The sequence below is a fragment of the Symphalangus syndactylus genome, chromosome 24 (genome assembly GCF_028878055.3).
Source record: "Symphalangus syndactylus isolate Jambi chromosome 24, NHGRI_mSymSyn1-v2.1_pri, whole genome shotgun sequence".
In the NCBI taxonomy this organism is placed as follows: Eukaryota; Metazoa; Chordata; class Mammalia; order Primates; family Hylobatidae; genus Symphalangus; species Symphalangus syndactylus.
The window spans coordinates 57,605,163-57,627,564 of NC_072446.2; the positions used below are offsets into that span (position 1 = coordinate 57,605,163).

The following is a 22,402-nucleotide window of genomic DNA, read 5'->3' on the forward strand; positions in this document are numbered from 1 at the left end:
ACACTCTCGTAGGAGCTATTGTTGTGCTGTCAGTGTCTGTAGTTTATATTCTTGGCCCTCGATCCGGAACTATCCAACAAGGCATTAAGTTCACCCCTTAAATTTAGGTACCCCACTTTTGAGAATACAGTGTGTGACAAAGCTCAAACTGCAGACGTGTTCAGATCAGCATTATTAGAACTGCAACAGGCAAAACTAAAAAGAAACTAGAAATAGCCTAAATGCCCAGCCACAAATGGATAAATAAGTACATGGAAAACTAAATAATACAGTGAGAATGCAAGAAGGAGACTATAAAAATGGAATAAATATGTAGATGATAATTGGGCAAAATCTATGGATTCTTAATGAAATTTGAAAAGGCAATACAGAGATGTAAATGGTTGTCGTGTTAAGGTGAGCATTTTTTCCCCCCGAAACCTTCTGTGCATTAAAAATTATGACAACCTTCCTCCCCACCCTCACCTCCAAAAAGACCAGTAAGGCTTTCATACTGGTAGTTAATTATTAATACCAGGATTTATAAATACAGTAGATGGAATGGGAGGCTTGTGTTTATTGGTCACTGTTTATATTCTTGCAAACTTCCTTTCCACTGAGAAGTAGTACTCTGCAGTCCTTCTAAAGTGTTTTTGCAGCTTTCAAATACTAGAACTGCTCTGGTAATAATGGCAAGGCTGTGAACCCGGAGCTTTCCCAAAAAAGTTAGCTCTAACTAACATTTTGTGGTACACACAGAATTATTTCTGTTCCCCTTGTATGATGACTTGCCCTGAAGCCAAGAGAGCTGACACACACCAGAGGCAGGAAAAGGCGATAATGATTTAGAGGGAACTCAAGTCAGAGCATTAGCGATAGTCTCTGTTTTGCCTTACTCATTTAATTTGCCCTTTAAAGTAACTCCTTTCCCCCATCTCATTCATTCATGCTCTTTTCTCAGAAGTGAGGTATTTAGATAATCGAAACCCCACACAAGACCTCAACAGCAAATACAGCTGAAATGTAATTATTATTTCAATTAAAAAGGGAATAATACTTGTAGTGCCCTGTTAACAGTATTCTCTCATTTTAACTGGTTTTGCTGCATTTAAATTAAGTGCTGCTCTTCAGCTTTTGTGTACAGCTGTAAGTGCACACTGGAATTTATATATATATATATATGGAGAGAAAATGACTGCTGGTTCAGTGTGTGTCCCTCAGATCATACCACTACGAGTGCCTCAGCCTGGAAAAGCTAACCATGAAATTGATAACAATACGCTTTTGGAAATGAAATCAGGTAAGAATCACATATGTTTGAAATTGTTTAAAATAACATTGTCATATTTCTTGTGTTATCTGGTTGCTGGTTTATCTCTTTGCCTGCTTTCTCACTCTTTGCTTAGCTTTTTGGGAAATTTGTAAAACTTCTAAAATTTGAGACAGTGCTGTACATTGATGGTTTATAGAGTGGTATACATTTAGATTAAAACGGTTAGCTTTGACCAACCTTTCATTTGTATAGTTTCAGCAATGTCTTGACTTACCTTAGCCAAGGTAAGATGTCCCGGTGCTGGCCGGGCGCGGTGGTTCACACCAGTAATCCCAGAACTTTGGCAGGCCGAGGCAGGCGGATCACTTGAGGTCAGGAGTTCAAGACTGGCCTGGCCAACATGGCAAAACTCTGTCTTACTAAAAATACAAAAATTAGCTAGACATGGTGGTGGGCACCTGTAATCCTAGCAACTCAGGAGGTTGAGGCAGGAGAATTGCTTGAACCCGGGCGGTGGAGGTTGCAGTGAGCCGAGATTGCGCCACTGCACTCCAGCCTAGGCAACAGAGCAAGACTCCGTCTCAAAAAAAAAAACAAAAAAAAACAAAAAGTCCCAGTGCTTCCCCAAACTTTTCCAATATGCTTATTATTTAGCTGGTATAATAAATTTGACCTACTAATACAGGCTTTCCAGTCAGACAGGTTGGAGACTTAATCCCTGCCTTGACAACTTCTAGTGGCCTTGTGTACATTACTTGGCCTTTTTGAGTCTCAGTTTCCTCACTGTAAGACAGGAATAATAATATCTACTTCTTAGAGCCATTGCGAGGATAAATAGGTTCGTGTATGTATGAGGTGCACAGGATTTGGCATATAGTAATGCGAAAATAAATCTCAACTGTAACTACAGAAATAAAGCAGTGAGGGCCAGACCTGGTGGCTCATGCGTGTAATCCCAGCACTTTGGGAGGCCGAGGCAGGTGGATCACCTGAGGTCAGGAGCTCGAGACCAGCCTGACCAAAATGCTGAAACCCTGTCTCTACTAAAAATACAGGATTAGCCAGGCATGGTGGCCAATGCCTGTAATCCCAGCTACTTGGGAGGCTGAGGCAGGAGAATTGCTTGAACCCAGGAGGCAGAGGTTGCAGTGAGCCAAGATCACGCCACTGTACTCCAGCCTGGGTGACAGAGCAAGACTCCACCTCAAAAAAAAAAAAAAAAAAAAAAAAGAAGAAGAAATAAAGCAGTGAATATCCTGCTGGCCAACATGGCAAAACTCTGTCTTACTAAAAATACAAAAATTAGCTAGACATGGTGGTGGGCACCTGTAATCCTAGCAACTCAGGAGGTTGAGGCAGGAGAATTGCTTGAATCTGGGCAGTGGAGGTTGCAGTGAGCCGAGATTGCGCCACTGCACTCCAGCCTAGGCAACAGAGCAAGACTCCGTCTCAAAAAAAAAAAACAAAAAACAAAAAGTCCCAGTGCTTCCCCATGTAAAGCACAGTGCTGGTACAGAGAAAGAATTGCATTATTGCTATTACTATTCATTTCCATTATGTATATATAATAACCTATAGATCAGTTATTTAGGGAGATTAACACAATCATAAATCACAACTTTTTTTTTTTTTGAGACGGAGTTTCACTGTGTTACCCAGGCTGGAGTGCAGTGGCGTGATCTCGGCTCACTGCAAGCTCTGCATCCTGGGTTCTGGTGATTTTCCTGCCTCAGCCTCCCGAGTAGCTAGGACTACAGGCGCCTGCCACCATGCCCGGCTAATTTTTTGTATTTTTAGTAGAGATGGGGTTTCACCGTGTTAGCCAGGGTGGTCTCGAACACCTGACCTCGTGATCCGCCCACCTCGGCCTCCCAAAGTGCTGGGATTGCAGGCGTGAGCCACCGTGCCCAGCCTAAGTCACAACTTTAAATCTTAACTTAAATCACAACTTTAAATCTTAAATCACACACTTAGATCTTAAACTGACCTATAGGCATTTTTCAGGGACTTGCTACTTTGGTGTTAATTATAGTTATCCTGTTTTGGTTTTTTCAGACACTCCAGATGTCAACATATATTATACTCTGGATGGCAGCAAACCTGAATTTCTAAAGAGAATTGGTTATGGGGAAAATAACACATTTAAGTATATAAAACCTATTACTCTGCCTGATGGAAAAATACAAGTTAAAGCTATTGCTGTCTCTAAGTAAGTTAAGAGCATGGTGATTAATTTAATTTATGATATAATAACATTATGTTCTAATTTTTTTCATTTTTTCCTATCAGAATCAGTGCTACATTAGAAGGACACTACTGAAATGTTATTTTAATTTCAGCATACATACGTAACATTTGTGTTTTACTTGCCTTTCATTGAGGCATACTGTAAGGTGCAGAAATCATAAGTATACAGCTCAGTGAAGTGTTATGTATATTAATACTGTTTTTATTTTAAATTCCACATTGGGGTTTCAGGAAGGAAGATCCTTTCCAGGGCTGGGGGCCTCTAAAGAGCTCCATCTGGCTCTGAAGAAAATACTGTGTTCACGGAGTGGCTCTTTTATTCCCTAGGATGCAGCCTACAACCACCGCCATCATTCTCGATTTCGTTTTGTATCGACTTAATTGGCCTTCAAAGCTACTGTCATTTCAACTTGTTGGACATTAGCTACCATGCTTTTTTCTTTATCCTTTTTTTTCTTAATGACTTTTTCCCATTTTCAAATATAGAAACAGTATTTAATTTGGAAACCTTCACCATGTGTTGTAGGCAAAAAAAAAAAAAAAAAAAAAACTCAAATGCTTGGCAATTCTGTGTGGCTGTGATATAGGAATTATTTTTCCAGCAATGCAGGTTTGGCCACATTTTGGGAACATTTAAAAGCCCCAAACCAAATACAGTACCTGGCTGGCCAAGGTACTTTATTTTTTTATTTTATTTTATTTTTTTTGAGACGGAGTCTCGCTCTGTCACCCAGGCTGGAGTGCAGTGGCGCGATCTCGGCTCACTGCAAGCTCCGCCTCCCGGGTTCGCGCCATTCTCCTGCCTCAGCCTCTCCGAGTAGCTGGGACTACAGGCACCCGCCACCACGCCCGGCTAATTTTTTGTATTTTTAGTACAGACAGGGTTTCACCGTGGTCTCGATCTCCTGACCTCGTGATCCGCCCGCCTCGGCCTCCCAAAGTGCTGGGATTACAAGCGTGAGCCACCGCGCCCGGCCTGGCCAAGGTACTTTAAAAGGACTCTAGCCCCACCCCCCATTGACTGAATTACTGAATGGCTTTTTGAGGAGAGCCACACATTCCACAGCAAACATGATTGCTTTGGCATCTGAAAATTATAACAAATAAAATGAAACAAAACAACCCCTTTATGCACATTATTATTGTTTTTAAGTGGGTTCTGCAAATGGAGTATATGCATGTTATTATTCTTTATAAAATGTTGTCTCACTTGCCAGGCCACTTCTATCAAGGTAAGTCATCTCAATTATTAAAAATTAAGAAGCTAAATACTCTGGTGGCCAAATGCTGTAAAGCAGGCCTCCTTAGAAGCTGCAAGTAGTAGTAAAATGAAGAAGCAATTTAATGACTGACTATGCAGTTTGAAGGAGTTAATAAGGCTTTCAAGAGAGAGTAAAAAATAAGGTAATTCTTTATGCCTCTCACCATTCTGCTCTGTGCCCACTAAGTGTCTATTCTGAAAGGTACTGTTAGTATTTCAGATGTGCTCAGCTTAGGGAAAATATTTATTTAAAAACGTTTGAGTTTTCAACTCAAAAGGGGAATGCCTTAGCTGGTTGCCCAAGGAAGGGCCAGCTGGGGTGGGGGAAACAACCTGGATCTTAGAGGGTGGAATAGGTGGATATGAGCCAGGCCTCTACTCATGTGACCTCATGTGGGGTTGTAAGTGTGCATTCTGGGAGCCTCACAACCATCCAAGATTCAGGTGATCCCTGGATGGAGAGGCTTGTGATGTCTGGGAAGTGTGTGTTAACAGGAAGGACAATTGGATCTTGGATGACAGGCCTGGGGCCAAAGGTGAACATGCAGACGAGATGGATGCTGAGGCGAATAAGTTAAGCAAGTGATTCATCTAAAAGATCATCTATATCTGTAACCAGATTTATGAATCTGTTTAACATTAAACAACATAGAAGTTTTAAGCCAGCTTTCTTGAAGATGGAGAAAAAAATTCTAAGAAATACACAATTCATCAAAATAGCCACTACCTATCTGTGAGTGACAGTATTTAGAAATAACATCTCAGCTTTCTGTGATCAGAAGACACTCGCATGTTCACTGGCTGGAGTGACTCATAGGTGGCTAAATTTCCCTGTTTAAATCTCTTCTTTAAAAAAAAAAAAAAAAAACAGATTTAAAGATTCATAAATCTTCCCCTCTAAGATCCAGGGATACTTATTTACTTAAAGGTTCAAAAATTTTAAGAAATATAAAAGTTGAGCATGTAAGAAATCTGAAGTTGCTGAAGAATTTCTTCATGTTGCTGAAGAAATGCTAATGAACCAGACAATATGTATTAAAGATCATATGAAAATCAGTAAGGGCAAAGCAGACAAAGAACACTGAAGAAAGAAGATAATTGGAAATATAAAAAGTATTAAGAGTCTGGCCAGGTCAAATAGAAACACGGGCTGTGGTAACCAGAGAGCCATAATCACATGGAAAGGATAGCATAGGAAAGGTGAGCTTTCAATGCATATGAGGAGGGGTGAGAGTTAAACACATCAAATAAATTCGCCAAGCGTGGTCATGATGACGTGGCAGAGGCTGCTTGATGTCCCCCAATATCTGTTTTTCCCTTTAATAGTAGGTCCCATGATTTTTAGCCAGGCACATGGTTGCCTAGAAGATATTTCCCAATCCCCGTTGCAGCTAGTTAGAGATGTGTACCAGGCTGTGGCCAGTGGATACATGTAGAAGCGATGTGTTAAACTTTAAGATTGTACCTTTAAAGAGAAAGGGTGGGCTTTGCTTCCAATTGGCTGGAATGTAGATGTGGTTGGCCAGTCAGGTTGGGCCATGAGGATAAATGTAATGTCATAGAAATGATGGAGTAACCAAGTAGAAACTTGCTATCGTGCCCCTGTCACCATGACACCCCTATACCTAGCTCTAGACTGCTTATACCCTATTACTTCTGTCTTGTTTAAGCCTCTATTTGTTTGTCTGTTCGTTTTTTTTGAGACGGGGTCTCTCTGTGTCACCCAGACTGGAGTGTAGTGGTGTGACCTTAGGTCACTGCAACCTCCACCTCCTGGGTTCAAGCAATTCTTACGCCTCAGCCTCCTGAGTAGCTAGGATTACAGGTGTGCACCACCACAACCCAGCTAATTTTTTGTACTTTTGGTAGAGATGGGGTTTTGCTATGTTGGCCAGGCTGGTCCTGAACTCCTGGTCTCAAGTGATTCGCCTGCCTTGGCCTCCCAAAGTGCTGGGATTACAGGAGTGAGCCACCGTGCCCTGCCATAAAGCCACTATTGTTTTGATTCTGTGTTACAACTGCCAAGCCTATATCTTAATAGACAAGGGACAAGTATCAAGCAAATACCTACAGAGAACATGATCAAGAGAACAGGTCATCAACGAGGCTGACAATATGAAGTGTCAGCAAGTATGTGGAGAAGCTGGACCCCTCGGCTAATGCTGGTGGGAATGTAAAATGGAACAGCCACAGTTTGGCAGTTTCTGAAAATTAAACACATACCTGCCATGTGACCCAGCAATTCCACTCCTCAGTATCTATTGAAGAGAAATGAAAACGTGTCCACACAAAGACTTACACATGAATGTTCATAGCAGCATTATACATAATAGCCCAAACCCAGAAATAATCCAAATGACCATCAGCTGGGGAATGGACATAAAAATTGTGGTATATCCATAAGATGGAATACTACTCAACAATAACAATGAACGAGTTACAACAACATAGATGAATCTCCAAAAAAAAGAGCTAAATAAAAAATCCAGACACGTAAGATGACCACATATGTATAATTACATTTATGTCAAATTTCTAGAAAAGACAAAACTATAGAGATAGGAAACAGATCAGTGGTTGCCTAGGAGGTTGGATAGCAGTGACTGCACACAGGCACAAGGGAATTCTTTTGGGTGATGGAAATGTCCTAAACACTTCCACTGTGGTGATACTCACAAAATTGTATACATTACATTGACTGAATTCCATTGAACCAGATACTTAAAATAGATGAATTTTATGTCATGTAAATTATACCTCAATAAAGCTGTTAAAAAATAGAGTATAGGGGAGCTACTGGTACTGAAATAAAATCACCACTAGTTTTTAGTCATGGGCACTGCTACATTGTCTTCTTATGAAACTCTTATTGCATCAGAGAACAAGATGAATTGTGAAATATTATGAATGAGTGGAAAACATGATAGTATTTGAGTTATAGAATCTACCACAACAGCATATATTACACTGTCTACAGCTGAGCCAGGGAAAATGCTCTTGATTCATGTGGAATGACTTAGGTAACACATTTTTTGTTTTAGAATAGTTTGAGGCTTATGGTCTGATACCTTTATGATGAATGTGGTAGATAGTCTTCAAAAATGGCCCCCAATGAACTATGCCTCCCAGAATTTATGCCCTTTTGTAGCCTTTCTGCTGGTGTTGTGACTTGCTTTTGACCGATAGAATGTTTCAGAAATGATGCCAAGGACTTCTGAGATCAAAGGAAGTATTGTAGTTTCTGCTTTGGTTTCTTGGGACAAAATCACTGGCAGGGGGTTGGGGTAGTCAGGTACTGTGGAGGAAGTCTGACTACCTGAGGCTTCCATACTGTGAGGAAGCCCAAGCTAACCACATGAGAGAGAGAGGGAGGGACAGAGGGATGGAGATTCAGTGAGAGCGATGAGTGGTGAGCCCCTAGCTGTTCCAGTTACCCCAGCCCAGGCTTTGCATATTTGAGAGAAGTCATTTTGAACAACCAGCCCTGCTGAGCCTTCAGTTGACTCCAGCCCTTGCTGATGTTTGATGGCAGCCACATGGAAGAGCTCAAATGAGATCCACCCAGTGGGGACCGTGAATCCACAGATTCATGTTTTAAGGCACTACCTTTGGGGTGGTTAGTTACACAGCAGTAAATAACCCAAAAGGAAGGAGGCGAGGAAAGACTATAGAAATTACATTTGATTTCTTCAATTTGAAATACAATAAATTTAGTAGCTTGACTAAGGCACTTTAATAAAATCATGTTGTTAGCCACTTTTTAAAAAATCTTTGTGTAATACAGACTTTTTCCTTTTTTAATAATAATTTTCAGAGACTGCAGACAGAGTGGCATTGTGACAAAGGTGTTTCAGGTAGACTATGGACCACCAAATATAGTCTCTCTTGAAGACAATGTTGAAAATGTTCTCAAAGATTCTTCAAGGCAGGCAAGTAATGAAACTATATAATCCATTCAGGTTGTCACTGTATTTTGATTCCTTCTTTCTCAGTGAGCAGATCTTGCCTTTTATTACCTTACCTCTGCTCGCAGTCAGGTCCTTATAATTGAAGTCATTATCAACCATTGCAAAGCATCTTTAATGATTTCTCAGCCTTTCGTCAGTCTCCTATCCACCCTGAAGATGAGAATTCCTGCCGAGCATTGGGGTCCATGCTCCAGTGTCTTTAGTGGCTCTCTCTTACCTACTGAAAAAACAAGCAACCTTTAGCCTTCCATCCAAGTCATCAGTTTCTGCCGTTGGTCAGCTTTTCCTGGTCTGTGAACCCCCTACATATACTCCAACCAAACTGAACTGTGTTTGCTATGCCCTATCACTGCTATCCTGGCAGCCAGGCCTTCTTTTATAAACTGCTTTGAGCACGTGATTACTTTGTTCCTTGTTTATCTTGCCTATGCATTATAAGCTCCAAGGTGGCATGGTTGCTATACTCATTGCCTTGCACAGGGGCAGGCAGGAGAGGGTGGTGAGTGTGTATCTGTTGAATAGATGCATTAAGTAGAAGTCCTCAGTGGGCATAGAATTCTTTTATGTTGAAATCTTTATTCCCAAATATCTGCAAAGCCTCCCCACTGTGAAGAGTCAATTAGATCCATCTGAGAAGGATGTGTAAAGCTTCAGGCACTGGGTGTGAGCATCGATAAGAAAGATTCAAGGAGCTAGGCCAGAGGATGGGCTAGCCTACAGTAAGGTGGCCAACCCAGAGGTCTTGGTCACAGGGATGTTGTTGGGATTGACAGAGGAAGTTTATAGGGGTTTCACTTAAGCTTGACCGTGAGCCTGATGCTAGAGAGGAGGTTGGTAGATGCAGGCATAGGTGGGACTCAAGTGTGATCAAGGCAAGGATTTACACTGGGCAGGGGCCGCCTGCGGGGGCTGAGCCCACATATATCGGCAGGTGCTTAGGCTTGAATCAGGTGTGAGGGACCAAGTCCATGGAGAAAGTCCAGAGAGAAGAGTATTTAAGGACTGTGTGTGGGCAGGTGGTGTGCAGAAGTCTGATTTTGGTCTGACCCTACCCTGCCTTTGCCCTCTGGACTTGGTGGTGGTCCCTCTGTTGTTATCCAGACTCCCACAGTTGTAACATCCTGCCTGCATGTGCTGCTCCCTGCCTCCTGCCTTGGCCTCTTCACCTGGTGAGGCCTACATCCAGATGTGCTGCCAACTGAGCAGCCCAGTCCAGATACAAAGCTGCATGTTTCCAGAATAAAGTGAAACAGGGGTCACTTTGTAAAAATGACCGTAAACTCTTTCAAATAAGAAATGCACACCATGACACTTTCTCTATCATGCAGCTTTAATTCTCACATGGGAATAACCAAGTGATTGATATGCAATCTCTTCATTCCTAGGAATTCAAAAATGGATTTGTTGGATCAAAACTAAAGAAGAAATATAAGAACTCTGAAAATCAACGCAGCTGGAATGTTAACCTTAGAAAGTTTCCAGGTATGATGTGACAGAACAAAGACAAGGTTTTGTATTCTGAACCTACCGAAGAGGTTCATGGCATGTTCGTTGCATGTTTTCTTGTCTGGAGAAGTGTTGGAATAAGAAACACTGGGGCAGGAAAGTATGCTGTACTTTGAATTTTAATGAGATCCTTGCTAACAGCTCAAGATCATGAAGGAGGATCAAGCAGTCCAACCAAGTCAGATTTCTTGACCCACCGCCGGGAGCCATGGGGGCATCTCACCAAACAGAAAATGCTGGAGTTGTAGGGTTTGGGGGAAGGGTGGAGTTTGGGTGAAATATAAATGAAAGCAGAGTTTTGATAGTCTCAAAGCAAAGCTGGTCTGGGTGTGAAGGGATCAGCATCAGGTATGGACTGGGAAGGGGACCCAGGGTTCTGTTGCCTTGGAAACTACAAAGATACATGGGGAATACTGTGTTCAGAAACGATGATCTCTGCACCAGGATTGGACATTGAAGCTGCTTCTCTATGTCAAAGTGGCCTAGATTCCCCTGGCAAGAGTTGAATGTTTCGTTCTTACTGAGAATTTCAAACAGCAAAGTTTCTGATAATCTGTGATTTTAGAGAACAGGGTTTCTCAATGAGTAAGAAAGACTAGGCATGCAAAGAGGGGGCTGTTAATGACATTTTACAGCTGCAGTGTGTTCTTGGGAGATATAATATTTCCTGCTAACTTGGCAACTGGATTGATCTGTCTGTTTTCCCAGCCTGATGTGAAATATTGTAGAATGCAGTGGGGAAGATAATCTTCTCAGTCTGGGCTTGTTTTTTCTTTCTCACTTCTAATACATTGAGTGTATGGCGGGAGCTCTTTATGTTAATTGTTACTTCTAGGGAAGCAATGTGGTGACAGTGGTTCTTTATTAAAAGGTCTCCCACTGTGAAGATATCTTTGCATGATTATGTATAATTACAGATGCTCAAAGAATAATGTTTTTAATATCATTGTAGACCTCCAGGTAGGTGAAAGAACTGACCCTAAAACTTTGAAAGATCTTCGCTTTTCAGAGAGTCCACTGGAAATCTCAGCTCACGGTGGAGGATCAGGTTCTAGACCACCCACCTGCCAGTCCCAGGTAACTTCTAAGGACAATCTTTAGGGTACTCAAATACCTCCTGTATTTTTAATGCTTCCCATGAAATACTTTAAGACTGCACCTCCCCCACTTTTGACCATGTGCCAGGCACTGTTCTAGTGCTGGGAGTACTGTGTTGGACAAGAAAAGTCCCTGTATTCATGGAGCTTACCTTTTATTGGGCTTGGGGGCAGACAGATAATTTTAAGTAAATAAACAGAAAATTTTAAATGGTGGTAAGTGTCATGAAGAAGATAAAACAATAATGAGATAGAGCAGTGGTTCTCAGAGGCGATCCCCAGACCTGCAGCATCAGCATCACGTGGGAACTTATTTAAAATGCACATTCTCAGGCCTGATGAGCAAGGTGGGAGATGAGGCAGAAGGTGGTTGGGGCCAGAGTGTCTAGAGCTGTGGTTCTCAAACATGGCTGCATGTTAGAGTCACCTGAGGAGCTTCAAACCAATCCCCAAGGTTTAGCGTCAGAAATTCTGATTTAATTGGTCTGATGTGGGGTTTGAGCATCGTTAAAAAAAACCACCCCTAAATGATTCTAATGGTCAGGTGTGGTTGAGAGTCATAGATACTAGTCTGACCGTAAGAAGTTTGAATTCTATTCTAATTGTAAAGGGAATCTGTTTGGCAGACAAGACACAGTCCTATTTACATTTAAAAGTTTTCTGTTTGGCCACAGTATGGAGATCAGACCACGGAAGAGGAAAGGGAGAACATTATTTAGGAGGCTTTTGTTCCAGGTGAGAAATGATGGTGACTTGGACCAAGGTTGTAGAGGTGGTCAGGATAGGAGGTGGGCTTTGCTGAGGGATCCGACAGATGGGAGGGAAGGGGAGGAGCCAAGGCTGCCTCTTAGGGTTTGTCCTGAGTATCTGGAGATGATCGTGCCATTGACAAAGCTGGAAAGGATGAGAGAGGAGCAGGTGTCCAATGGCACATTAGACATCCAAGTGGAGGTGTTGAGTAGACTGTTGGATGTGCAAGTTCACACTCGGGAGAGGTCAGAGCTGGAGATATGTACTTAGAAATATGGAAATATTCAATATGTTGATGGTATTTGAAGCTTAGATCTGAATATGATCACTAGTCAAGGCTGTACAGAAAATGAAGAGAAGGAAAATGAAGAAAGTCTTCAACTTAGAGGTTGAGCAGGGGAGGAGGAGCCTGAAAGTAGAAAGAAAGCCAAAAGAATATGTCGCCATGGAAACCAAGAAATGGAAGACTTTAAGGAGAAGATCATCTATGTCATATGTTACTGAAGGTTCTAATTAGATAAAGACAGACAACTGGAAATTCACATCGGCTTTGACAAGATAGAGGTGACTTATGACCTTAGTAAAAGGCATATTGGCTGGGCGCGGTGGCTCACGCCTGTAATCCCAACACTTTGGGAGGCTGAGGCAGGCAGATCACGAGGTCAGGAGTTCGAGACCAGCCTGGCCAATATGGTGAAACCCCGTCTCTACTAAAAATACAACAATTAGCCAGGCATAGTGGCGCGCACCTGTAGTCCCAGCTACTCAGGAGGCTGAGGCAGAAGAATCGCTTGAACTGGGGAGGTGGAGGTTGCAGTGAGCCAAGATTGCACCATTGCACTCCAGCCTTGGCAACAAAGTGAGACTCCATCTCAAAAAAAAAAAAAAAAAAAGGCATATCAGTGTATTCTTACTACTATAACACAAGAAAGAGGCTCTTACACTAGTTGCCTACTATACTATTATAGTGCTTTGATTTTTCAATGTTTATAAAATCCAATTTGGACTTTTGGCATCTAAGGGCAACCCAGGAGCCCTTGTTCTGTTCATCCTGTTTGAGTCCCAAGTTTAATGTACCTGGAGTCACATTTTCTGTGTAACCACAACTCCTTCTTGTGTGCCCATGATTCCATGGCTGCTCACACTTACCATCAAGTATAAAGGAGGAGAAAAACATGGTTTCCAAACCCAGTTGCATATCAGAATCACCCAGGGACTGAAGGCTCAGTGTTGCTACATCAATGAATTTGCATGAGAAGGCAGAAACCTACATCTTTATGTGTAGTAACATAATTTAAAGTTTTGACTATTAGTTCAAATTTTGAAACACTGTGGGAGCCAATGCCAAATAAAACTCCATGGCAGGCCAGATTTGGCTAATAGACCACCACTTTGAGACTTCTGGTCTAGGTCATGTTATGTTTTTATTTATTTGTTTTTCTTTTTGTAGAGATGGGGATTCACTATGTTGCCTAGACTATTTTTGAACTCCTGGCCTCAAGCAATCCTCCTGCCTCAGCCTCCCAAAGTATTGGGATTACAAATGTGAGCCACTATACCCAGCCTAGGCCATGTTAGATGTGGCGCAAAAGCAATGAGAAATCTCTGACTGCTCCCTATTGCCTGCAGGATAGAGCCTGAAGTCCTAAGTTCAGACCATTGAGTTTCCTAGAGATACAGTTTTTGAGAAAAATAGATACTAAAGTTTGTTTGTTTGTTTATTTAATTAATTAATTTATTTATTTATTTGAGACGGAGTTTCACTCTATTGCCCAGGCTGGAGTGCAATGGCACGATCTTGGCTCACCACAACCTCTGCCTCCCGGATTCAAGCGATTCTCCTGACTCAGCCTCCTGAGTAGCTGGGATTATAGGCATTGTGCCACCACACCCGCTAATTTTGTATTTTTAGTAGAGACGGGGTATCTCTATGTTGGTCAGGCTGGTCTCGAACTCCCGACCTCAGGTGATCTGCTCACCTCTGCCTCCCAAAGTGCTGGGATTGCAGGCATGAGCCAATGTGCCCAGCCGAGTTTATTTATTTATTTTTACCTTTTTTTTTTTGAGACAAAGTCTCACTCTCACACAGGCTGGAGTGCAGTGGTGCAGTCTCGGCTCACCACGACTTCTGCCTCCTGGGTTCAAGCGATTCTCCTGCTTCAGCCTCCCGAGTAGCTGGGATTACAGGCACCCACCACCACACCCAGCTAATTTTTTTTTTTGTATTTTTAGTAGAGATGGGGCTTCGCCATGTTGGCCAGGCTGGGATACTAAAGTTTTTAAATCCTAAAATCTGGTCTGTCTCATGGCAAATTCAGGTATCTTTTATTGTAAACTCTCATTTTTAATGAAATATAGATATATGATTGTGAATAGCACTTTAAATAATTTAGAAATGTTAGATACTAGAGTAATAATTACATTACTCCTCATAATGATTTTTTATTTTTATAATTTTTTATTTTTATGGGTTCAGGGGGTGCAGGTTTGTTACATGTATTGTGTAATGGTGAGGTTTGGGCTTCTAGGGTACCCTTCACTCAAATAATGAACACTGCACCCAATAGGTAATTTTTCAGCCCTCGCCTTTTCCCACCCTTCCCACTTTTAGAGTCTATAGTGTCTATTATTCCTCTTTGTATATCTATGTGTATTCACCCATAATGATTTTTAATGGCATTTTACTATACCATAGCCTTTACCATGTTATTTTGACTATATGACTCTGTCTATGTACCTATATTCTTAATTTTAGTCCCCCGGTTTTGCCCATGTAAGTGGCCAGAAGTGTTTGACAAGCACGGAGACAATGAGAATTCAAAGGGAGACAGACTTTCTCAAGTAAGTATCACATTCTCTTTACTCTGTCTTAAATCCTACAAAGATACATCATGGTCAAAGAGAATTTAAAGATACAACATTTTTGCCCACCTCCAACTTTTTTTTTTTTTTTTTTTTGAGACAGAGTCTCCCTCTGTCACCCAGGCTGGAGTGTGGTGGTGCAGTCTTGGCTCACTGCAACCTCCGCCTCCCGGGTTCAAGCGATTCTCCTGCCTCAGCCTCCCGAGTAGCTGAGATTACAGGCACATGCCACCATGCCCAGCTAATTTTTGTATTTTTAGTAGAGACGGGGTTTCACCATGTTGGCCAGGATGGTCCCGATCTCTTGACCTCGTGATCTACCCACCTCGGCCTCCCAAAGTGCTAAGATTACAGGTGTGAGCCACCACGCCCGGCCCCAACTTTTTAAATTAAATATTTACAGCCTGTTAGAAAGTATAATTGACATATAATAACTGCATATGTATTTAGAGTTCATTTGACTCTGTATGTATGTATGTATGTATGTATGTATGTATGTATGTATGTATGTAAATGAGTAAGTTCATCCCCGCCAAAAATTTCCTACATTGTACCCTATTTGGTAACCCCTTCCTTTTACCCCTGCTCATCACAGGCAATTATTGATCTGTTTCTTGTCACTGTAGTTTAACTTGTATGTGATTCAATATGTCAACGAAGTGATTTAGTGTGTACTCTTTTCTGCTGGACTACTTTCACTCAGCATAACTATTTTGAGATTCATCTATGTTGTTCCTTGTAACAAACATCCATTTCTTTTTATTGCTGAATAACAGTCCATTGTATGGATATACCACAGTTTGTTTATCCATTCACTTATTGATGGGAATTTGTGTTATATCCAATTTTGGGCTATTACAGATAAAGTTGCTATGAACATTTGTACAAAGGTTACTGTATATAAAAAAGTGATCCAGTCTCATACCTGGTCTCTAAATAAATAAATAAATTGATAAAAATTAACAGATACAATAAAATAATTTTTAAAACCCCAAAGTCATTATGTATATACATGTTTTCATTTCCCTTGGGGCAAATACCTTGAAGAGGAATATGATAGGTATATTTTTAAGAAACTGCCAAACTTCTTTCCAAAGTGATTATTCCATTTTACATTCTCACCAGCAGTGGAGGAGAATTCTCTGTATCCTTACTAACTTTTATTTTTATTTTGATCATTTTAATGAGATTGTAACAGTATCTTATTGTGGTTTTTATTTCCATTTCCCTAGTGACTAATGATGTTGAGCCTCTTTTCATGTGCTTATTTCCATCCATGCACCTTCTTTGGTAAAGTCCTTTCAAACTTTTCACCTTTAAAAAAATGCATTATAGGCCGAGCGCAGTGGCTCACACCTGTAATCACAGCACTTTGGGAGGCCGAGGTGGGCAGATCACCTGAGGTCAGGAGTTCAAGACCAGCCTGGCAACATGGTGAAACCCCGTCTCTACTAAAAATACAAAAAATTAGTTGTGTGTGGTGGTGGGCACCTATAATCCCAGCTACTTGGGAGGCTGAGGCAGGAGAATCGCTTGAACCCGGAAGGCGGAGGTTGCAGTGAGCCAAGATCATGCCACTGCACTCCAGCCTGGATGACAGAGGCATGTGCCACTACGCCCGGCTAATTTTTGTATTTTTTTAAGTAGAGATGGGGTTTCACCATGTTGGCCAGGCTAGTCTCGAACTTCTGACCTCAGGTGATCTGCCCACCTCAGGCTCCCAAAATCGTGGGATTATAGGCGTGAGCCACCACGCCCAGCCAAGTTGAGGAAATTTTTACCTGTTTCTAATTTGCTGAGAGTTTCTCTTTTAAAATCAGGAATAGATGTTGGATTTTGTCCAAAGCATTTTTTCTATTTGAGAGAGTAATTTAGTTTTTCTTTTTCTGTTCATGTGGTGAATTACAATGATTGGTTTTCAAATGTTAAGTCAACCTTACACTCCTGAAATATATCTACCTGAAGTGTTATCTATTTTATATAATGTTGAATTTGATTTGCTAAAAGGTTTTAAAGAATTTGTTTTGCCAGCATTTGCATAAGGGATGTTGGGGGATTTTCTTTTCTTGTTAATGTCTTTGTCTGGTTTTAGTATTGGTATAATTCTGGATTCATAGAATAAGTTAGGAAGTGTTTTCGCTCTTTCAACTTCTGAAAAAGTTTATGTAAAATTGGTGTTATTTCTTCCTTACATATTTGGTAGAAATTCACAAGTGAAATGATTAGATCTGGAGTTTTCCTTCAGGAAGATTTTTTTTCAGGAAGATATTTAACTACACATTAGATTTCTTTAGTAGATATGAGTACATTTATATTTATTAATATTTCTTTTGGAGTAAATTTTAGGTTTCATTTGTTCTTTTTTTAGTTTCTTTAATGGGAATATGAAGTTACTGATTTGAAGCCTTTCTTCTTTTCTAGCATAGACATTTAGAACTATACATTTCCCCTGAATACTGTTTTACTTGCAGTCTCTGAATTTTGATATGTTGTATTTTCATCTTCAGTCGGTTCAAACAGTTTCTAATTATCCTTGTTATTTTGTGGGGAGGGCAATGGGTTAGTTAAAAATGTTTTATTAAATTTCCAAATACTGGAGGATTTTCCTTGTATCTTTTGGGCCTGTCTGCCTTCTTTCTTTCCTTCCTTCCTGCCTTCCCACCCTCTCTCCCTTCCTTCTTTCCTTCCTTCCTTTCCTCCTTTCTTCTTTCTTTCTTAGAGTCTCACTCTGTCACCCAGGCCGAAGCGCAGAGGCCCAATCATAGCTCACTGCAGCCTCAAACTCCTGGATTCAAGGCAGCCTCCTGCCTCAGCCTCCCAGGTAGCTGGGACTATAGGCATGTGCCACTACACCCAGCTAATTAAAAAACTTTTTTTTTTTTTTGGCTAGGCGTGGTGGCCCATGCCTATAATCCCAGCACTTTGGGAAGCTGAGGTGGGAGGATCACTTGAGGCCAGGAGTTTGAGACCAGCCTGGCCAACATGGCAAAACCCCATCTCTACTAAAAATATACACACACAAAAAAAATTAGGCATGGTGGCACACGCCTGTAATCCCAGCTACTCGGGAGGCTGAGGCACAATAATCACTTGAAGCCAGGAGGTGGAGGCTGCAGTGAGCCGAGATCATGCCACTGCACTCCAGCCTGGGCGACAGAGCAAGACTCTGTCTCAAAACAAAACAAAAAACCTTATATCTATATATATTTTTTTGTGGCGGGGGTGGAGTTCTCACAAAGTTGCCCAGGCTGGTCTTGAACTCCTGGCCTCAAGTGATCCTCCCACCTCAGTCTCCAAAATTGTTGGGATTATAGATATGAGCCAGTACACCTGGCCTGGTGCTTTTGTCAAATTTATTTACTTTTGGTCAGAAATGATATATGATTTGATTGGTAAATGTTCTATGTATACTTTGAAAGAATGTGTATTCTGCCAGAATGAGTGTACTATAAATATCAATTAGGTTGAGTTAGTTGATGGTATTGTTTAAGTCTTCTCTGTCTTTACTGATTTTCTGTTTATCGTGTAATCAGTTATTGAAAAAGCAGTATTGAAATATATGACTGTAATTATGAATTTGCCTATTTATTCTTGCATTTCATTTCTATTGGTTTTTCTTCATGTACTTTGATACTCTGCTATTAAGTACATAAACATTTTGGATTCTTTTGTCCTCTTGCTGAGTTGACCCTTTTATCATTATGAAATAAACTTCTTTAACTCTGTTAATATTCTTTGCTCAGAAACCTACTTGTTCTGATGTTAATATCGTCACTCCTGCTTTCTTTTGATGTGTGTGTACCTCCCTTTATTGAATCTATTTATGTCTCTATTTAAAGTTGGTTTCTGGCCGGGTGCAGAGGCTCACGCCTGTAATCCCGGCACTTTGGGAGGCCGAGGCGGGCGGATCACGAGGTCAAGAGATCGAGATCATCCTGGCTAACACAGTGAAACCCCATCTCTACTAAAACTACAAAAAAAAAAATTAGCTGGGTGTGGTGGCAGGCACCTGTAGTCCCAGCTACTCTGGAGGCTGAGGCAGGAGAATGGCATGACCCAGGAGGCGGAGCTTGCAGTGAGCCGAGATCATGTCACTGCACTCCAGCCTGGGCGACAGAGCGAGACTCCGTCTCAAAATAAATAAATAAAAATAAAGTTGGTTTCTTTTGAGCAGCGTATAGTTAGGCCTAGCCTTTTAAAAAACCATACCTGACAACTCCTATGTTCTAATTGAAGTATTTATATTTAGAGTATTCTAACTGATACCTCAGTAAATATGAATTTTTTCCACTTTGGCTGGTGTAAGCATGAGCTTCCCAGCCCTGTGTGAATCCTGAAGATTGTTTTCTCTGTTACCCTTTGGTGTTTACTTTCTAACCTTGAGTGGTTTCTTCCATCACATGCACTCATCAGTAGTACCCAGGTGAAGACTTGAGGGTGACCCTCTGCAAAATTCTGAAACTCTCCCTGCAGCTCTTCTCTGGTATTCTTTCCTAAAAGCTCCAGTTACCTTAACCTTCTGAGACTCCCAGCTCTATGCCCTCAATTCAAATCAGAGGAATGAGATAGTCAGATTACACTTCATGAGCTTTGGGCATAGAAAAGAGGGAACTGTTGTTGCTCTGGCAGGTGGGCCCATGCCAGAGACATGGTGAAACCTTAGTGCCATGGTACAGTAATGAAGGACTAAATAGGAAAAGAGTGTGGGAATGAGCTCAGCTCCAATGTGGAGACTAGTGCGGACAACCAGGCAGTCCGGTGCACAGTATCCAAGCCTTCTAGCTGCTGAGGAGCTGTTCAGATTGATAGGTCACAGGATCAGGAGCCAACTTGTCTGGAAAGGCATGGCAGTAGCAGGAAAGGAATTAGGGCAGCCTAATTCCAAGAATGCTCTCACTTTGCCGGATAGCCAGAACCCAGTTAGATGAGTGGGAGCTAAATGATGGGTCCAGCTGCCTAAGAAATGGGGCCAGATGCTGCTGGGGCAGGGCCTGAGGACTCTAAGCTAAAGTGGGCAAAGAGAAAGGATGGGTTTGAGGCACAGGCAAGAAGGCCTGTCCCTCAGACTGGGCTCAATGGTAGAAAGTCAGAAAAGCATAATATAAAAATTGCTAGAATTCCCAGGGCTCACCCTCATACACATCAAATCCAATGTGACAGGACAAGCCAGAGCCTGAGCAAGAAGTGGGGCCAAGGCTGCTGATAAACTTCTTGCCACGATCAAGAAGTTATATGGACTTGGCCTACGCGGAAAGGGCACCAGAGGGTCCAGCTGCAAGGCCACTATTCCAATAAAATGACCAAATGACCTAGAGAAGTATTTCCTGTCTTGAACTTGTTCCATAGCCGTTGAGAGCAGTCTGCTTTTGTTTTGTGTTTAAAACTGTTTGAACGCTTTTAGATTTTTATCAGTCTTCTTAATGTGGACCCACCAGAACATGGCCAATCGGGAACCTGTTTTGTTGTAGGTGTGCCCACTGCCTTGCCCCCCGGCCATCAGATCCCTTTGCTCGCTTCTGTCAAGAATGTGGCTCTCCTGTCCCACCCATATTTGGCTGTCGTCTCCCACCCCCAGAAGGAGCTCAGGTGAGCAGCAGAATTCTTAAAAACATCTTTCATTGGTTGATCTGATCTTTATTTGCAGCAGTAACACAGTGCTTGGTACACATGAACCACACATATAAATACTTGTTGAAGAATTACTGGCTGATTGAACTCTTACACACTCCTACTTAAGCATGGAAAAACTTACTTTCAGTGCTGTGTCTTTTGTGTGGCCTGCCAGAAGCACGGGCTTAAAAAAGATTGGAATCTTATTGTTTTAATGGGGCATGCATGGATAAATAAATGTTTACTATTCATTTGATAGCTCTGCTCATATCCTGGGTATAATAAGGAAATATATTCTAGAAATAAATAAAGAGAAGTACCAATTACTTTATGTCTCTGTATATCTATATATCCATAAGATGCATCATTCTGTCCAAAGAATCTATAGATTGATCTGTGTATTTAAATTTAAAAGGTTTGGCTGATTTAGGATAGATAATAATTGATATCTCACTACTAATTTTGTAGATAGTTAAAAAACATACTTGGCTTGCTAAAAATTAAAACTTTCACCAAAATGTGTTCATCTTTTAAGCACTTGATATTTTGGGGATTTTTTTTGGACTGGGAATAAAGGGATGAAAATGAAATAAAGGGATCTGTAATATTGAGTGAAAAATTACAATTTTTAAGAAGATAGTTACTAAGAAAAAGTCACTAATTGAGTGAGTTCCAAGTCCAGAGTTTTAGATTCAAGTTATGCCTCAAGCAAGGGGTCAGGTATTAAATGGCTGTTTTAATATTTTTCTATTATATTGCTCAAGATTTTTGTAGAAGTTAATTTAATTTACTTCAATGATACACTTTAAACTCCTTAGAGATTTTGCTAATGTATAATGGCAGAATCTTAGGGAATAAGGGTGGGAGTCGATTTTAAATAAAAACAGACTATAACACCAAAGTGGGCCAAATTCATTGATATGCGTGCAGCTCGTAGATATCTGGACTAAATGTGTTAGCGAAAGAAGACGATACAGAAAACAAAATATGAACAAGTCCCACTGGTTGATTTTTCTCTGTTTATACTAGTTGGTGCAATACCAAAATTATTTTCTACTTGCCTGGAAAGGGATTTTCACAACTAACTTCATTTTTACAGGGAGGAAAGGTTATCAGCGATTATAAATATTTAACATTATGAACTTTAAAACACCTAGATTGCCCCATAATTATATTTCTATTAGTGCAACAATAGACTATAACGTATAACAGCTTTGTAATTTAAGCTGACAACCATTTATCGAGTACTACTGTGTCCTGCTCTGAGCTGGGCTTCTAGGATTCAAAGGGGCGGGATCCTACTTAGACCCACGACTCGGAGAGTCTCAGTAAAGAGATGCAGAAGTGTGTGCTCCCCTGTCTCTTTGCTCTTGCCATGTGAGCTAACCTGTAGGACACCTGGTTGTGCTGAACCCCGTGAAATTTCAGTGTTGTCCTGTGGATGCTTCTCAGTGAGTTCCACTGGCACCCCAGCCAGCTTCCCAGATAGTCTTTGGGGCATCCCAGTAGCAATTTTCCAGGAAGTTCCAGCCGCATCTCCGTATCTGACTTCCCAACACGTTCTGCCAGTTCCCTAGATGAGGAATTCCTAATGAGTTTCATTGGATCCCAGTGGGCGGCTTTTTCCTTGCCGGCTCTGATCTGTGTCACCTCAGTGAACTTCTCTGCCATCCAGTGGGTGACAACCACACTCAATTCAATGAAGTCTGATTTCAGCCTTGGGTGTGGGGCAAAGTAAGTGCCTCTTCCAAATTTGATCCTCCTTCGGCTGTCTGTCTCAGCCAAAGAGGTAGGGGATCCTCCCTATGTTTGGAATTTCTGTATATGTAGAATCTGCTTTACCCACTAG

At 41.3% G+C, this 22,402-nt stretch overlaps 1 protein-coding gene across 23 annotated transcripts in view; it reads left to right on the plus strand.

The window, feature by feature from the left end:
- The window catches only part of DZANK1 (double zinc ribbon and ankyrin repeat domains 1), a 78,312-nt gene that overhangs the window by 885 nt on the left and 55,025 nt on the right, over positions 1-22,402 (plus strand). For 3 of the 23 annotated variants that reach the window (XM_055265112.2, XM_063633889.1, XM_063633895.1), the window contains exons 2-8: positions 1,111-1,279; positions 3,308-3,461; positions 8,575-8,689; positions 10,114-10,210; positions 11,187-11,311; positions 14,837-14,922; positions 20,412-20,529. In XM_055265112.2, the coding sequence (XP_055121087.2) occupies positions 1,171-1,279; positions 3,308-3,461; positions 8,575-8,689; positions 10,114-10,210; positions 11,187-11,311; positions 14,837-14,922; positions 20,412-20,529 (804 nt within the window). In that variant the 5' untranslated portion in view covers positions 1,111-1,170. Of the gene's footprint in view, positions 1-448; positions 1,280-3,307; positions 3,462-8,574; positions 8,690-10,113; positions 10,211-11,186; positions 11,312-14,836; positions 14,923-20,411; positions 20,530-22,402 lie in introns of those variants that run through there. The other 20 variants (XM_063633891.1, XM_063633893.1, XM_063633901.1 and 17 more) reach the window with 10 other exon arrangements.